The 18,574-nt window shown below is 33.0% G+C and overlaps 2 protein-coding genes across 3 annotated transcripts in view; one reads left to right on the forward strand and one right to left on the reverse strand.

The window, feature by feature from the left end:
• The window catches only part of LOC127698883 (interferon-induced protein 44-like), a 23,125-nt gene extending 21,305 nt beyond the window's left edge, over positions 1-1,820 (reverse strand). Inside the window, exons 1-2 of the mRNA XM_052202600.1 lie at positions 1,791-1,820; positions 730-806 (exon numbers count right to left, since the gene is read on the reverse strand). The gene's annotated coding sequence lies outside the window, so the exon portion shown is untranslated. The remainder of the gene's footprint in view (positions 1-729; positions 807-1,790) is intronic.
• LOC127698891 (sodium channel and clathrin linker 1-like) lies at positions 1,809-16,814 on the forward strand. 2 transcript variants are annotated; one of them, XM_052202618.1, is made up of 6 exons: positions 1,809-1,893; positions 7,341-7,393; positions 8,420-8,659; positions 8,723-9,080; positions 10,301-10,522; positions 16,565-16,814. In XM_052202618.1, exons 2-6 carry the CDS (start codon positions 7,355-7,357, stop codon positions 16,783-16,785), a joined length of 1,080 nt encoding a protein of 359 aa, XP_052058578.1. In that variant the 5' UTR covers positions 1,809-1,893; positions 7,341-7,354; the 3' UTR covers positions 16,786-16,814. The 2 variants fall into 2 exon arrangements, with proteins under 2 accessions (XP_052058578.1, XP_052058577.1); XM_052202617.1 differs by having other exon boundaries at positions 8,420-9,080.
• The last annotated feature ends 1,760 nt before the right edge of the window (positions 16,815-18,574 follow it).

The raw sequence follows: 18,574 nt of genomic DNA on the forward strand, positions 1-18,574 counted from the left end.
AAGTTGCACGTCTCCACCCATTTTCTGGTGTAGTGGTTCCTGATTTTTTAATTCTATATATTTTTTTTTATTTTGTTACTGCATGATTTACTATACTGCAATTGTTTTATACTGTATGTATAAGTTACACCTTGAGGGCGTTAGCCCGAATGGGCGTATCTAACTAACACCAAGATATTATTGTCAATGCAGAATGATAGTTTTCAATAATTCAGAAGGGGGTCTTTCAGCGATTTGATTATATGTTTATTGAAAAGCATGATAAATGCAGGGTATCCAATTTCATTTAACAACATCTTGGTGTAAGTATGGTTCTGTTCACCTAATTCATATACGGTAATACAAAAGCTTGGGCATGCACACCCCTTTTTCATTTTTTAAAATATACATTTACAGTAAATTTTCTTTGATGTTTTTTTCTCTTTTACGGTATTTTATAAGTCTAGTGGAAAATAAGAGTGAGCATCACTTGTAAAATACTGTTATTGTAAAATAGTATGGATAAGAGCAAGAAATTTTCTGTTAATCTATATATATATATATATATATATATATATATATATATATATATATATATATATATGACTGAAATTGTTTTATACTGTATGTATTAGATACACCTTGAGGGCGTTAGCCCGAATGGGTTTATCTAATTAACACCAAGATATTATTGTCAATGCAGAATGGTATGTATATATATATATATTCATATTAAAAAGGGATCCATACCCCAAGCAACCTAGGCTGTGCTTAATGGACTCTTGTCACGGTGTGTCGTATATTAACCTCTGGACCAATATGTGTCTCTGCAAGAAGAATATGTCATTTTTTCTATTTCTTTTTAAAAATAGGGACCTTGTGTTTGGTCTACATTTTTAAGATATTAAACCTCCAACATTTCAAAAGTATATATTCAGTGATCCATGTCTTGTAATTTTCATAATTGTACCTGGTTAAAAGTCTTGAACTTACAAATTAATAGATACAATATTCCAATAAACAAAATCACGTTTTTCAAGACTGGAAAAAAAATCAATATGCTAAGTAAACAAATAATGCTTCAGTGAATGCATTCCCGGGTCAATGTTTATATAAGTGAAGTTAAATTCAGAGATTTAAATTGAGCTATGTAAGAGGGTGTGAATGGGGTTTACAGAATGGGGAAGAATGGACATAAAAATAAAGAATAGAGAAAAATGGTAAAAAAAAGAAAAAGAATAGAGAATAATGGAGTGCTAAAATATAAAGAATAACTGCAAAAATTAAAGAATTGGGTAAAAATATACTGATTACGGAAAAGAACAATGTCCAGAATACAGTGATCAACTTGACAAGTAATTACAGAATAGCCATTAATAAGCGGCTGCGAAAAACATAAAAAAATACAGAAATGAAAGACCATCCATACTCTCTTGTATTGTATAGCCAGTAAATTAAATTTAGTTTAAGTGCTTTTATTATAAAAACAATTTCCCCCTTCTATCCTTTTTTGATAGTAGGGATGCTGATGTAGACGATACGGGCTTACCATATGTATGACAAACATCAACCTGTAGACAAGTTTTTATTCAATAGTATTATACATATCAACGTGTGTACTGCACAATGGATCACAATGGCGAAATGACCTAAATCTAAGAAAAGAGAAAAGGGGTGTCTTACTTTAACTATAATAATCTTAAGTTGTAAGAACAAAACCATTGTCGAGTTTAATTTTCTCAAATTAAGATTGTTCAGAGTTAAGTTCTAGATGTTACAGTAGACAATAAATTTAAAAAAATGATACTTACTATGTACACGTGATTATAGGTAAATGATTATCGAAAACGAAAGAACAATTCTACTTCCGGTTTCATTTTCAGAAAATATCAATGAAGAAGTAACATAACAAAGGTTAGTTGATATTAATATATTGATAGTTAATAATGAGTTGCTATAAATTTTCACAGAAAACCAAGCAATTGCTCTTTTTTTATACATGGACACTATTTTCTTCCCATTGCCAATATTTTATAACTATATTGATAGAACGTCTAGTGCCTGTGGTGTAATACCTTTAACAATGAATTACGTAGCGAAAATGTGGAGGAATAAAACTTCTTATCTGAAACCCTTATTCTAAAAAAGAAGTCTCAGCTATTTTTCATCAGTTGAATTGGCTATCCATTCATTATATTTGCGTTTCAACGACAAATTAGAAGTTGTGTATTTTTCAGATCGGCATAATTGATACTGCACTACTGTGTTTTACGCAGTAGCAAAAGGTTTGGAAAAGCGAAATATGATTTCATGGCTCACCTGTTTAGCCCTTTTACTCACATAATACTAAAATAAGTTTATTTGTCGTATAAATGATTCAATACTCTCGAAAATATTTGCTACGTACACCAAACCCTGACTTTTTCAAGATTTAATTTTAATAAAATCTTAAGATACAAAATTTAATTAAATTAAATTACAAGATACAAATTTTATATATCTGCCATCTGTAGCAAAGCGTAATACGTCTTTGGAACAATGGATCAGTTAATTAAGCAGCAAATTATTCATTGAGAAGTGCTACTTGATTCGGATATTCACTTATTAGGCAACCTTCTTTCCAAGAAAGTAAGCATTTGGTGAAACAGAGGATTCAGAAGATAAATGCTTTGTGTTTTTTTTTTTTTTTTTAATTTTAATATGTAACTTATCGGAGGTCTACTCCTCATGCTGCAGAGAAATCACTACGAATGCTTTATGGTTCACCATTAACCAATATGGCAGTGAATTAAGCATTAGCCATTAAACGCATTTTAATTGTATTTATGTAGATCCAGCCATTTCGTATGTGCACATGTTTTTCAGTGCTCACTCAGAGTAAATTTTGTATTGAAAATACGTCCACATTTGTCAATAACGTATGATGAACCTTAATCGAGGATGTTAACATACATGTAGAAAGATTCATTAGTTGGCAAAATATTATACAGAAACGTAAGATTGAAATACGAAAACTAAACCGAAAAATCTGGAGGAACTACGGCACCTCCGAAGGGAAAGGAGAAGCTGTTCCTGCTCTACTAGTGGCAGACGTTATTTGCAAATTTCAGGTGTAAATTAGGGACAACAAAATCTCATGAATTCTTTAAATGCTTTAATAAGATACAAATCAAGGCATAACAAGAATTAAGAAAATCGTACAAACTTCAATAGATTGGACGGCTATCCTGGTATCTAAAGATCTTAAAACCGCGAAAATATATTACTAGCGAGTTGAGACAGACACATTGTGATATAATGTTGATTTTAGTCGTTCTTCATAATTCGGATTTAGCAGTTTTATTGTCAGGAACAGAATAGAGTTCGTATAGTGTAACGATTCATGAGCGTAACGTTTTGATTGAGATATCATGTTACCGCCGTACAATGGAACGAAAGGTATGTAACTGCTTAAAAAATTGGAAGTTGACAATGGGATAGTTGAAATCATCACCGTTGATATAGATTTAAGTTTGGATTCCTCCATCTGTGTGAATATTAATGAATCAAGATTGTAAGCAGACCCTCTAGTGTCGGTAGCATCCTTAATCTCAGGGTTTTACTGGAAAATATGAGATGCAAGCACTCACGTAAAAATCATCAACAAAAATGAAAGCTAACTTTGCAAGATGCTTTTTTTTTCTTAGAACAGCCTCTGTATACCTTCTGCTTCACATAAATACAAAAAGAAGTCGGTATGTTGGGAACACAATAAGTTCCAATTGAAATGCCGCCTGTCTGCTTAAATATCAATCCACCAAACTCAACAAATATGTTTATTCAATAACAAAAAGTTTAAGAAAAGAAGAACGAGACTACAAACAGGAATAGTATGACCAAAATAATAAACAAGTGTTTTCACATTGAATTAGGGGGCCTCGGTGGCCGAGTGGTCTAAGTAGTTACTACTGTAATCACTAGCCAGTCAACACTGAGGTTGTGAGTTCGAACCCCGCTCGTGCGGGTTTACTCGACTCCAATCTTAATTGACTAGGATTGTCAGTTTTCCTATCGAAGGTCGGTGGTTTTCTCCAGGCACTCCTGCTTCCTCCACCAATAAAAACTGGCCGCCACGAAATAGCCCAAAAGCGGTGCTTAAAAGTGGCGTTAAATCACCAAAAATCAAAATTAAATCACATTGAATTATCTCGCCTGCTATGATTATCATGAATGATTTTGTGTTGAAAGTCTTAGAGAAAAGGTACCCAACCTGTATTACATAAAATTAACATTGTCAATAATCTATGTAAATGAGGTGAAGGTCAGACCTACCTATGTAGACGGACATGTACGCCTTACAATCATTGCATACACCAAATATATTTAATCTGTTGCTCATACTATGAGAAAAACAGAACTAACCAAGAAACTTGAAAATGAAACAGGAAAATGAGAGAAAGGGCAGATGAACTCTGCCAGACAGAAATCTGCAACTTGCATTCATTCCATAAACCAAATATACCTAACCAAAAGTATTTGAATGGCATACCGTACAATAAAAACATAATATTACCAATCCAATGAACCATGCAAATGAAAAAAGTTAGATGAACCCTGTCTGAAAGACTTGTTCACCTTATTATCATTAAATACACTTAATATAGTTGACCTTTTGCTTAGTATCTTTGAACAATATAAAATACAACAAAGAGAGCCGAAATATACCAGAGGGACTTCGTAACATGACTCATCTGTTTACAAGATGTGAAGCATCCAGCTGTTCTTCCTCCTGAAGTATATATAGCTGTGTAAACATGTAGTTCATGCTGTCGTCGACGCCGAATTGTAATGCATTTGTCTTGCATTTTGTGACATTCGTCGCAGGCGAAACAAAAACGGTCAAGCATATCCTGAGTGCGAAATCTTTCGAATCGAATATTTTTGATTTACCATTAAAAACCCTTGAATCAATAGCATACTTGTACAAACAACCCTTTATGAAGCCAATCATGATAGAAAGCACAAGTTTGTGAACACATATAATCTGAAAAATATTACCGAGGCGCTGCTAAAGTGTTGCAACAGAAATGGAGAGTTCGCTAAGGGAAATTAAAGTCAAATAATGAACCACCAAAACAACGCTAGATTTGCTATCAATGATATTCATTCTTCCGTGCATATTAGAAAATAATAATTCAACTGACTATCCAACTACAAACCTATCAAACAATTGGAATCTTGGACCTCAGGCATAGACAAAAATTGCTGAAACATACATCGAACTTTGCCTTAGTTTGATAACTGATTCGTTTTGGTGGAATCAAGAACCGTAACTCATTATCTTTATCTATTCTATTTATACACGCCCTTAAAACCGGTATCCCGATCAATCACCATGAGCAATTATGAACAGCAGAGGTTTGCCAGTCAAGATATGGTAAAATTTACTAAACCGTGGTATTAACTTCCACTACCACTGCCATCCGTTTAGATCTGGTGTATGCTCTCATCACACCATCATCAACACCTCCGCGAGATTCACTTACATTTGAATCATGCTTATATCTCATATATCCCAGTGAACTTAATATTTATGATATTACCGACAGCAACAGATCTGCTGCAAGTCCTGATCTTTTCCCTCAATATGACACTGATGGAAGACTTCAAACTAAATTTTATGACAAATGTGATGATTTTAATTTTGCAATTGTCAACTTCCCATTATTCAGCAAATACATGCCCTCTTCCTCATCGCATGGTTTTTTACATATTTTAGTTAATATACGTTATGCTCGTGCATGCTCATATTATGCGGACTGTGTTAACAGTGGTGTGCTCCTTACACAAAAACTGCTCCAACAGTGTTACAAGGAAGAAAGGCTGAAATCGACACGTCATATGTTTTACGGCCACCATTAAGAATTGGTTGACCGCTACAATGTGTTGATGTCTCAACTCACTACCGACACGTTTTCGCGCTCTTATATTTATAGATGCAAGTATAGTCGTCTGATCTGTAATTTTACCGATTGTGTCGTATTCCCGATTTTGATATTTTGACTGAGTGTGGATTCGCATGGCGGGTGGTGCATGATTGGCAGCAGACGCTTACCCTGTCGCGAAGTTTATTCATTTTCTCACTTTACAGAATGTCAACATTCATAACCGTCGATATTTGCATTAGCTCAGTCAATTGCCGTCGTTGACCTCATAACTTGGGATCAGGATCACTTAAGTTGAACACATTCACCATAGGGCCCGAGACTTTAGGCACCAGTAGAATATTTCGAGTACATCTAAACTTTCAAAGAGACTGTGACCCACAACCAGGAAGTCCACACCAAATGTTGTGAGACTTACACACAATGCTTATTACCACAAAACTCAGATCAAGTTCAAATTTGGGTAGCATCACTTTTACCGTTCTTTAGTTATGTCCATTTATAACTATATGATATGCAAGCGGGGGCATCATCTGTGTCCACATGTGGACACTATCCACATTTGTTTAATAAATTGTATTGTGTACATCAATCTTGGTATCTGTTGTACTATTAAATTCAGTGATAATGATTCCTTTGTCACCATGTAGAACCCAGTTCTTTCGCTGCTTTGCCAGCTTTACTGCCAATATCTTACTATTTAGGCAGCCTTGTCATCAGTATTAGTAAGTTTGAAGCTCAATACCAAAGTTGACCTACCTTTAAGTTTATAAATTTTATAACACTCAACGTTCAGCAGCGAATATATATATATATATATATTGAAAATAATGAAATATATATATATATTTTCCCAGACGCACCATCCCTTGTTACATTTTGTGTCCTGCGGTAGGATTCGAAAAACCTGACAGAATTTTAAATGTCACAAATTGATGTTTGGATTTATGTAAAATCTCATTAAAGATGCAAGGCTTATGATAAACCAGGCCAACCCTTGCGAGATCTGGCAGACTTAAAGATTAGGTTACACACCAGAAGCTTTTCTTACAAGAATTCATTTAGCATACATGGCATTTAGAAACGCACTAAATTCTACGATTCAGAGTTTGCTATTATACAAATCGATGTAAAAACTTTGATGGGGCATGTTCTGAGATTTAAATTTTAAGCTAGAGAGAACTATTTGAAACAACAGAAAATATTTGAAACAGCAGCATGCGTGCAATTTTTAAAGCTTTGTTTGTAAATATAGAGAACAAAAATCTTCCCGATGATATTTATTGTTCGTGGTTTTCCCCCCGTCTCCTATCTTCTTAAAGGTCAAATTTTCTAGAGGACACGTTTTTACCATTTTATCCGAATCTCGAAATATTGAAAATAAACCTCTTGCAAATATTTCCCACTTCACAGTATATTCATTTTTTTTTAATGTAGGATATTCTGGAAACATGAATAGCGACTTGAATAAAAAAGCAGAAGAAAGCCAGGTTTGTAGTTTATACCATTATAGAGATTTTGAACTCAGCCGAAAAGAATGTCTCGAGTGCTCGAGACTCAAAAAACTACTTATGTGGCCTTTTTTTCAAAGGCGATTAAGGTACCTTAAAAATCTTACAGTGACTATGCAGTGTTTGAATTTTGTATATAGCAGGGAAACCTGTAGATATTTGTGAATAATAATTATTGCATGACATAAATGGGAATTGGTGGTTCTTGCTAGAGTTACACACAAATCTATAGAAAATCCACGATCCTTTTTCTCATGTTTTTGTTCTAAAAATTTAAATAAATGTAACGTAATTTACTTCACGTTACTGTCATAATTTTTCTCAGTTATATCAAAAAGTAAAATAACAAAAATACCGAACTCCAAGGAAATTTCAAATCGGAAATTCCCTCAACGTCTCTTTTTTTTGCATTCAAAATGAATAATGTTAAGAAAATAGGATAAAGATAAAAACATGTTTAGAACATATTTATAGTCGCGTAAACCTGAAATGCATGTATTCCGGAGATAAATAAAACTAACAGTTCCTGATCCATTTCTATGCTTCAGGACAAGTAGAAAATCCGAGGCATGATGATATTTTATTCATGACCTCTCTGAGATTATTGTTGTCATGTTAAGTAGCTTAAGTAAAAATTTAGGTGCAAATACCTCATGATAAGTAAAGGAAATAATTCACACTGCCTCTTCGGACCATATGTGTTCAAATTGAACGTTGGGTAGACGCTCATGAGACCGAACCAAACATAGCATTCACGAAATAAAGTTTTGTTTTATGTTTATTTTCTGCAGTTACTATTTAATTTGTCAAATTAAAATTGAATGAATTTGTTTTAGAATGACTTTTGATGTAAATAAAAATATATGTCGGGTATATATCATATAGAGTTAGAAGCAATCTTGATACACGGTGTATACTCTGTTGATTTATAGAACCATTATCATTAATGAATCTTAGAATTCGTTTAGATGTTTATTGTGTGAAACAATTGTTTATTTTCAACAGAAGACTGTAAAAAATTTACTTTCACAACTAGCAGCAGCAACAAGTGAGGATACCAAGATAAATAAGTTATTCCAAGAAGCAAACAAACGACTACAATCGGAAAATGAGAAGAAGTGTAATACAATAAAAGATCTTAATGTAGAAGTTAGTAAACTTAAAAACAAATTGAAAGAAACGAAAGAGCAAAAAGAAAACACTGAAATATTAGAAACAAAAAAGAAATTACAGAACGCTGAACAGGCCATTGAAATTCTAAAAAGACAAGAAGATGATACAAAAAAGAAATTACAGAACGCTGAACAGGACATTGAAATTCTAAAAAGACAAAAAGATGATACAAAAAAGAAATTACAGAACGCTGAACAGGACATTGAAATTCTAAAAAGACAAAAAGATGATACAGAAAGAGATTATTTAGAAACAATTCAAGAACTCGAAAACAAGCTGCCAGAGTCCTCTGTAGATTGCATTATTGATCATCATAAACATTTAGAAGATCAAGTAAAACATTTAACTACAGAAAACAGTGAACTTAGAGACCAGGTAGATACATTGATTAAAGAAAAAATGAGTCTTCAGGAAAATATCAGTTCACTGGAACAGGAAAAAAACGCTTTCAAACAACAGATTGATAGTTGGATTGCCAAGAAACACTCTACAGGTAAATTAAGTTTTTGAAAATTCAAAAACTAAAGTTAAGTGTTCGTTTTGTCACGAATTTGTTATATTGAATATCTAGTTGTTGTTTTCTCAAAGATATATTAGGTTTTAGATAAATTATTTAATATGGTTGATATTTCAAATCTTTTCACGAAAGTTTTTATTACATTAACGGTACCAATTTTTAACTGAACAAGATGGGCATTTCGACATTTAATGTATTTTGAGTGATGCTCCAGACCGACATATTTGAAAATCCAAACTTCTACAAACGTTGAAGAACTGATTGAACCAAAAAGGACCTTTATAAAGAAAGTATAGCCACCTTCAAACAAGAAATGGCTTTAAATGAGGGAGATATATTCCTTAATCAAAAATGATTTACACATTTAATTATTAATTATGTCTATATGTGTTTGGGATGTTCAAACTAGTACTCAAGTTTTGCCTGAAAATGTCGAAATATCGAATATGAAAATGGAATTTGTACAGCAGATTTTTTTTTAATTTAAATATCCCCCCTTTCCCCGAACCATAAACTAACAGAGTTCTCTTTTAGATAAGCTTACAGATCGATGACTTTCTGTGCCTCTGGTCCCGATTTTGATCTCTAGCAGGTACGAAAGTAGTTTTGAAAGTAACCAATACTCCACCATTACTATTGAATAATCAAACAGAATAGAGCTTAACGTAGTTTTATTCAGTTGTCTTTAAAATGTTCATAAAAATTATTAGACTTTATTAGGAACTCGTGGTTACAAATTATAACGATACAATTATTTCTATCCATTTTTTCTATTTCGTTAAAAAAGTAACCCTTTTTCAGTGGTCTTTTTACGCCAATGAAAGATCATTTGATTGAGTGTTATTTGCTTTATATCCAACTGCAAATATGTCATACATTGTCAAGACAATTTAATTATAAAGGCACTGGAAACGTTAGTATATAGTTAACAAAGTAACAACGTTTGCATCCTCAATCAATTAGATAAGTCTGTAAAATTGAGAGTTCTAAACAAATGTTTTCCTTTCTCTATACTCTGAACGCTATTAAAATATGAACTGGATACTTGATGTTATCAGAACATGTCATAAGAGTAATTGTCTTTGATTTCTTTTTTTTTTACTCTCTCTTTTTTATGTTCATTTGATATCACAAAATAAAATAGACTACGATTGGTAACTTTTCCTTATGTTAAGCTTGTCTTATGTCTTTTGAAGTCCATATTCAGATGTATGCTGCTGTTAACCGGGAGCTTTGTGAAAAGATGATGAATGAATTAGAAGACATGCTGAGAACCCAATTTGAAATTAACCAGACTATAATAGAAGTGGATAAGTACAAGAATCCTCCCCCAGACAGTAGAGATCCACTAATAGTTATATGCATTAATGCATCACGTCTTGGAACTGATGTCATCCAAGCTATAAGCCAAGTAAATCGTGAGTAGATTTTCAACGGATCTTTTCCCTGGTAAGATGGTCAAACCTTACAGAGTAAAATGTATTTTTGTTCAATGTATCAACACATTACCAGATTATGTGGTATTATGTGGTATTGGAATAACAAAGATATCAATATAAAAATTCATTATTCCAAATTTTCTACCATGTAATTGTTACAAAACTACTGTTTGAACATTCTTATGTACAGTTTTTTTGTTTGTGTCTTTTTTGTTTAATTGCTTACCATCGTTTTGTTCCAGTGCATCTGATAAGTGTTGATCAAGACGAAACTAGTTTAGACATATTAAAATTTGATCAATATCATTTGCTTTTGTTAACATTCAATAAACTCATCATAGAAACCAGGATTGAAATTTTATTCTGAATATTAGGTTAAGACCCCAAAAACGCACTTAGTCTTATACTAAGGGCATTATAATCTATCCAGGATATATCGTCGATCTTTTATTTATTTCTTATCCCATCATTGTCAATTTGTTGATAAACTTAATATTTCTGTAATATTTCAAAAGAACTGTTAAATTGTTGTGAGCAGTAGACACGTGTCACACTAACATGTAGTCCCTCTTGTCTTCAGTCAATACTCCATATTTAGTTTATTCTCCTTGCTACGGAGAAGCATTGGTATAAACAGTTTTTATCCGTGATTCGGTCTGTCGATCATTTTCTTTTTATATACTTTGTGCATGCTAAATCAAATTCCTCATGTGGGATTGCAACCTTACTTGAGTATATATTCACATATGATATGAGGAACTTTTCTATTGATCTAACTAAACGTGCAACATACAGGATAATGATTTTAAGAAAGATAAAAGCACAATATAAGAAAGGAAAAACCTTTTTTTTCAATTGTTTCACAAACCTGACAGTAATTATAAGGTTCTTCAACTTTTTTTAAACTGATAAACATAATGAACCAGTATTGAAAAAAATAGCAACCGCAGATAATATATGTGGCACATTTCCAATGGCAGTCGTAAGGATTTTCAGAAGTAGCTAAATCTTCATTTATTACACATATTACCTAATTTGGTAATAATCCATGAGAAGGATTCTGTAAGGAGAACAAATCAAGTCCCATCTTTCTAAAAAAATATTAAAATGTGTACACTTATAAGATTATCAATACTAGGGATTTTCTACTCAAGGAATAGATTAACTTTGCTGTATTTGTCAAAACCTTCCGGAATTTTGGGTCCTCAGTGTTCTTCAACTTCGTACTTTACTTTGTCTTTTTACTTTCTTAATTCTAGCTTTGGGTTTATTTTTATTCATCAAATTGATACAAGTTTTTAAACATCTTTGTTTTGGGATAAGCTATCTGCAACAAACTCATTGTCGAATCAATAGAAGGACTGTATCCACGTCCGCCTGAAGTACACTAATATTCAATTTATCTTGTTCAGGTGAGGAGGATTTATCATGCGCGCCCGTTTTATGTCTTTATTGTTTCATTATCCCACATGTTGAAACCCACCACATGCATCATAAAAAAAATAATCCATTAATTTCAATTTTTTGTTTCCTCTGGCAGACAATTTATATATAAAAAACAATAGTCCAGCTCATGCAAAATTCTAACATCTTGTATCTACAACATTAAACAGTTTTTAGTCAGAGAATCCAGTTGTATATTATATTATAACGTATCGGTGCATAGTTGCTTATTATATGGTATAAGTGCATAGTTGCTGTCTGTTACAAACATTACAAAGGCTGTTGATTATTTGGATTCTAGTTGGACCCATGTCTAAAAAATATTTAATATAACAGTAATATACCTAAGCTAAAAATAGTAAAAAAAACATAATATACAGACTTTGTCTTTCATCCGTTTTCTGTGTATTTTGGTTATAATGCTAAATGAATAAATAAGTATATAATTTGCAGTAGTTTTATTATGGACTTTCTAAGTTATAAGGGACCAAAGGATTAATGCAACACTCACTTTTACCTGAAATTTTAAGCTCACCTGGACATGAGGGCCAAGTGAACTTTTTTCATCTCTTCGCAACCGTTGTCCATCGTCCATGAACTTTTACAAAAATCTTCTCCTCTAAAACAACTGGGCCAAATTTAACCAAACTTGGCCACAATCATCATAAGGGTATCTAGTTTTTTGTAATGTGTCCGATGATCCCTCCTGCCAACCAACATGGCCAACATGGATAAAAATAGAACATAGGAGTAAAATGCAAGTTTGTGTCTTTTATTTTAAAAACCGCTATAAAAAGAGAAAACCTGACAGGGCACAAATGTTCAGAATGTTGAGCTCTACCTATTGTTCGTTTTAGCCAAAACTGTCAGACGACTTCTTACAGGAATTATTGCCCACAAATGATGAATCTTACGACTTTTTTCATGTTTGCGTATCATCTCGAAATCTATAATAGATTGATAGAAATTTTAGATAGCAAAAATTATCCAATAAAACAAAATCTCCTTACAAGTCAACAAGACCGAAATGTCAGGTGACTCGTTATAAGAGTTATTGCCCTTTAATTTGTTAACCAATTTTTTGCGTTTTTAACCTGATTTCCGGAAAAATCGGTTATTAATTTGGGGATGTACGGCGGGCGGGCGGCTGCCATACAGTGTACGTGCATTTACTCATGAACCGTTCAACTTAAGCTTTTCAAATTTGAATATGTTGTTACTGATCACAAAATGGAGGTCAAGTTCGATATTGACGATTTTTACTTTCACAGTTTAGGAGTTATGGTTCATGAAAGATTGAAAAATAGTCTTTCCAGTCGTGTCGGTGCTTTAACTCATGAACCGTTCAACCAAAGCTTTTCTAATTTTAAATAAAATATGTTGTTACAGATCACAAAATGGAGGTCAAGTTTGATATTGACGATTTTCACTTTCACCGTTCAGGAGTTATGGTTCTTGAAAGATTGAAAAATGGAGTTTCCAGTCGTGTCCGTGCTTTAACTCATGAACCGTTCAACCAAAGCTTATAAAATTTGAATATGTTGTTACTGATGACAAAATGGAGGTCAAGTTTGATATTGACGATTTTCACTTTTACCGTTCAAGAGTTGTGGTTCTTGAAAGATTGAAAAATGGTGTTTCCAGTCATGTCCGTGCTTTTACTCATAGACCGTTCAACCAAAGCTTTTCAAATTTTATTATGTTGTTACTGATGACAAAATTGAGGTCAAGTTCAGTATTGATGATTGTCACTTTTACCGTTCAGGAGTTATGGTCATTGTCATCAAAATGCCTGGACACAAATAAATGTTAAAAAATCCGGTTTGCTATCGCTGTGACAGTCTATAGATAGAAACGTTAAATGTCAAAAATGATAAGGAAGACAAGATCTACAAATGAGTCTAATGACCGAAATCCTTAATCGACTTGTTATTAGAGTTGTTACTCTTTAGTGATTTTGTACCATTTTTTTTGTGTTTTTTTGCCTATTATCTTGAAAACTATAATAGAAAGACACTTTAAATAGCAAAAAAAATCATCAGGACAAGATGTACAAATAAGTCTTCATGGTCGAAATCATTAGTCGACTTATTATTTGAGTTCTTGCTCTTGAGTGACGATTTTTACCAATTGTTATTGTTCTTGCCTATTATCTAGAAAACTATACCAAAACAAGTAAAATAAAAAAAAAATACCGAACTCCGTGGAAAATTCAAACGGAAGGTCCCTTATCGTCCCTACTTTGAACAGGCGTTTCTTTTTGTAGAAATGGTGGATTAAAAATGGTATTATAGCCAGCTAAAGCTCTCATTTGTATGATAGTCGCATAGATCTCTTTTGTTCGTAAAGCTGTTCAACTATTATGGTTTTTATACATTCTTGGCTTTCAATTATTCGGGTCTGGGCGTTCCTGATGAAAGTAAATTTAGTAAAGCGCTTCGGAGCCGTAAAATTATGAAGTGATGTTTTCATTTTTTAACAATACTAGTTGGATACCGCTGCTGGTGGACTTTCAGTCCCCGAGTGTATCATCAGCTCATTATCGGTACTTCGGTAATGGCATGGTTTATAACAAACTATTCTAAACTTTTCCGTTGATAACTTTTGAAATTATTAAGAAACTAAGCTTTCAACTCCTACAAGCAAAGTTGACCTTATATAGATTTGGCTTTAATTGTTAGATCCCTTTTGGTTATAGCTCTTCAACTGTTTCGGTCCTAAAACATCTTTTTTCGTGGGTACCTATTTTCTTGGATTGAGGGAAATTTGTATTTTCGTGGATATTTGAATTCGTAGTTTAGCCGAACTCTGCATACAAGTCTATACAAAATTTATACTTCGTTGAACATTTAAATTTGATTCACGTTTACCCACAAAATCCATGAAAATTGGTATCTAACGAAAAATAATGAATCAACAATATTCAGTTTGAGCGTTCCTGATGAAAAGTTAATCCAAAAAAGGGCTTCGGAGGCATAACCTTTATAAAGTGTTTTTTTTTTTATTTTTATTTTTACATACAAAATATAAAGCTCTTTGTAAACACAAATTTTCATAGTGTTCCTCATAATCCTTAGTATGATACAAACTGCATATTTACCTCAACCAAGTGTTCAAACACGCCGATCTGTTTACTGCTCTGAGAAATTTCAATATGAAAATGTTGTCAAAATGTGAATATAACATTTAAAAGTTATATCTCTCAAGGTAAAAAAGTAAAAGAAAATATTTTTACAAAACTGATTATCCGTTATCCGATAAAATGTGTTCTTATTTATTTCATAATTTTAAGGATATGTCGCCTCGAGTTTTGGTTCATAAGTGTGCATTTATCTCGAGGTCCTTGCATTCAGTAACGGTTTATATTTAAAAAAGGCCCGTTTGAATATTCCTACTGACTTAAATTCAAATTTTTTCATCTTTGTTGCATGTAAATCTATTAAGCCCTTTTCAACTAATTTGTATACGCCCATTTACGGAACGTATTATGGTATACCGTTGTCCGTCGTCAACATGTCGGACAATAACTCAAAAACGATTTAACCAATTTGCATGAAACTTTGATGAATTGTTTATATCTATTGACGTGAGCTCCGTTTCGATTTTTATAAATTTTAGATTTTACGTTTCCAATTATGGGGGTTTTATTCGTTAAAAAAGGTTTTTTTTCTAGTTTTCGGACAAAAGCTCCAAAAAAACTTTCACCAATTTGCAAGAAACTTTGGTGCATTGTTAATATCTATTGATAAGAGCTCCCTTTCGATTTTTATAAATTTTAGATTTTACGCTTCCGAGTTATGGGATATTATTCATAAAAAGGGGTGATTTTCCAGTTTTTGGACAATTACTCAAAAGTGCTTTGAGCAGTTTTCACGAAACTTTGGTGACTGGTTTATATCTATTAAAATAATCTCCCTTTAGTTTTTTTTATAAATTTCTGATATGACATTGAGAAGTAATTGAACTTTATTCTTTGAAAAAGCGACGAGCGTAGCTTGCGCTCATGGCGCAGCTGTTTATCATAGTTTGTTCTTATGTTGTGCTGTCCCAGGTTTAGGGGCGGGGGTTGAGCGCTCACAAATATGTTTAACCCTACCACATTCTTTATGTGCCTGTCTCAAATAAAGGCAACAGTAGTTAAATAGTCATAAATTGGACTTAAGTGGTTGTCGTTGATTCATGTCAGTCATATTAGTTTTTCGTAAATTAATTCGTTATAAATTGGCCTAATTTAAAGTTAGTTTTCTCGATTGAATTGTTTCATATTTTTCATGTCGGTGCCTTTTATAGCCGACTATACGGTATGAGTTTTTTTCATTGTTGAAGGTGGTATGGTTGCCTATAATTGCTTACATCCACTTCAATTGAACTTTGGTGTATAGTTTTCTCATTTGCAATCATACCACATCTCCTTAGTTTTATATTGTTCTGCATTTCTTCTCTTTTTCAACATGCTGTTGTCGTATCATGCTCGGTTCATGTAGGGTTTTCTTAATTTTATCTTAGTCTATAATCTAGGCAGAGGTGTGGCGTATACGACAATGAGACAGTAACCAATCTCTTTTTTTTTTATTTTAGGATCCCGAACTCAAGCTGTGGTTGTCTTACACCATAAAGAATACCATGCCTTACCTAGACAACCAAGTGAGAAGTTACTGATAGGAAGTGATTATAAACACATTGGAGCTATAGTGGATATTGCTTACCTAACAACTAGGGGAATTTATACGTGTGATATGAATGAAAAATCATTAGATAAACTTGTTAACTTTATAAAGGTTAATTCTCAGTCAAAGTGAAATATATTCAATAAATATATAATAATGTATATACAGCATTTGGTCATTTTTCATAGTGCTGTGCTAAAACCTTTAAAGAATATTTGAGATGGGCAATTGTACAGAAAACACCCGATTGGCAATAAAACACGATTCCTATCAAATGAATTAAAATGTTTACTAGATTATAATTTTCATTATAATCGGGGTAAATTATGACCTTACACAGATGCTTGAAGCACTTTTCATTGAAACTTGGTGTCTTCCGGGTTGCTTCTTCAAATATTGATCTATCGTTCTGAAAGGAAATAACTTCAAATAGGTATATAAATACTTATTTTTATACGACCGCAAAAATTTTTGCGGTCGTATATTGGTATGACGTTGGCGTCGTCGTCGTCGTCGTCGTCGTTGTCGTCGTCGTCTGGCGTCGTCCGGCGTCGTCCGAAGACACATTGGTTTTCGCACTCTAACTTTAGTTTAAGTGAACGGATCTCTATGAAATTTTACCATAAGGTTCAATACCACAAAAGGAAGGTTGGGATTGATTTTGGGGGTTATGGTACCAACAGTTAAGGAATTAGGGGCCAAAAAGGGGCCAAAAATAAGTATTTTTGTAACTTCCAGACATAACTTGTGTGTTAGTGTATGGATCTCTCTGACATTGTACCACAAGGTTCCATATCACACAGGGAATGCTGGGATTGATTTTGGGGGTAATTGTAATTGCCTCAAAATATTAGGAATTAGGGGCCAAAAAAGGGGGGGAAAAAAACATTTTTCTAGTTTCATGACAATAACTTGTGTGTAAGTGTATGGATCTTTCTGAAATTGTACTACAAGGTTTTATATCACAAAGGGAAAGCTGGAATTGAGTTTGGGGTAATTGCCCAAAACGTTTAGGAATAAGGGGCCAAAAAGGGGCCAAAAATAAGCATTTTTCTAGTTTCCAGACAATAACTTGTGTTCAAGTGTATGGATCTCTCTGAAATTGTACTGCAAGGTACCATACCACAAAGGGAAGGCTGGGATTGAGTTTGGGGGTGATGAATCATAAGGGGGTTTAAAAAAATATTTGGGGGGGGGGATTTTTTTTTTTTTCCTTTTTTTTCTTTTTTCCTTTTTTTTTCTTTTAAAATTTTCCATTCTAAGTTGGTTATTTCTGTTTTATATTTAAAAGCAAATAATAATGATATGGTAGGAGATACACACCAAACAGGATGTGTAAATTATTATATAATAAGTATTGTGCAATAGCAAGACTTTTTCAATTGCACAGTATTGCACAATAGCAAGAAATCTTCAATTGCACAGTATTGCGCAATAGCAAGAAATCTTCAATTGCACAGTATTGTGCAATAGCAAGAAATATCCAATAGCTCATATTGCGCAATAGCAAGAAATTGTCAATTGTACAGTATTGCGCAATAGCAAGAAATATTTAATTGCACAGTATTGTGCAAAAGAAGATACTTCGTATAAATTGTTTATTTCTTGACCAATTTCAATGGGGTTTTATTCTTGAATTCTTGGGGTTCTTTAATATGCTGATTCTAACCGTGTATTAAGTTTTTGGATTTTGGGCCCCGTTTTTAAATTGGTCCACATTGAGGTCCAAAGGGTCCAAAATTAAACTTTGTTTGATTTCATCAAAAATTGAATTATTGGGGTTCTTTGATATGCCGAATCTAACCGTGTATTTAGATTCCTAATTTTTTGTTCCGTTTTCAAATTGGTCTACATTAAGGTCCAAAGGGTCCAAAATTAAACTTAGTTTGATTTTACCAAAAATGAATTCTTAGGGTTCTTT

Source organism: Mytilus californianus, unplaced genomic scaffold (genome assembly GCF_021869535.1).
Source record: "Mytilus californianus isolate M0D057914Y unplaced genomic scaffold, xbMytCali1.0.p SCAF_4, whole genome shotgun sequence".
Lineage (NCBI taxonomy): Eukaryota > Metazoa > Mollusca > Bivalvia > Mytilida > Mytilidae > Mytilus > Mytilus californianus.

Excerpts from the sequence above, each read along its gene's own strand:
- LOC127698891 (XM_052202617.1), top strand. The coding sequence starts at position 7,355 with ATGAATAGCGACTTGAATAAAAAAGCAGAAGAAAGCCAG. Across the intron at positions 9,081-10,300 it reads TGCCAAGAAACACTCTACAG|TCCATATTCAGATGTATGCT; the intron begins GTAAATTAAGTT and ends TGTCTTTTGAAG. Across the intron at positions 10,523-16,564 it reads AGCTATAAGCCAAGTAAATC|GATCCCGAACTCAAGCTGTG; the intron begins GTGAGTAGATTT and ends TTTTTATTTTAG.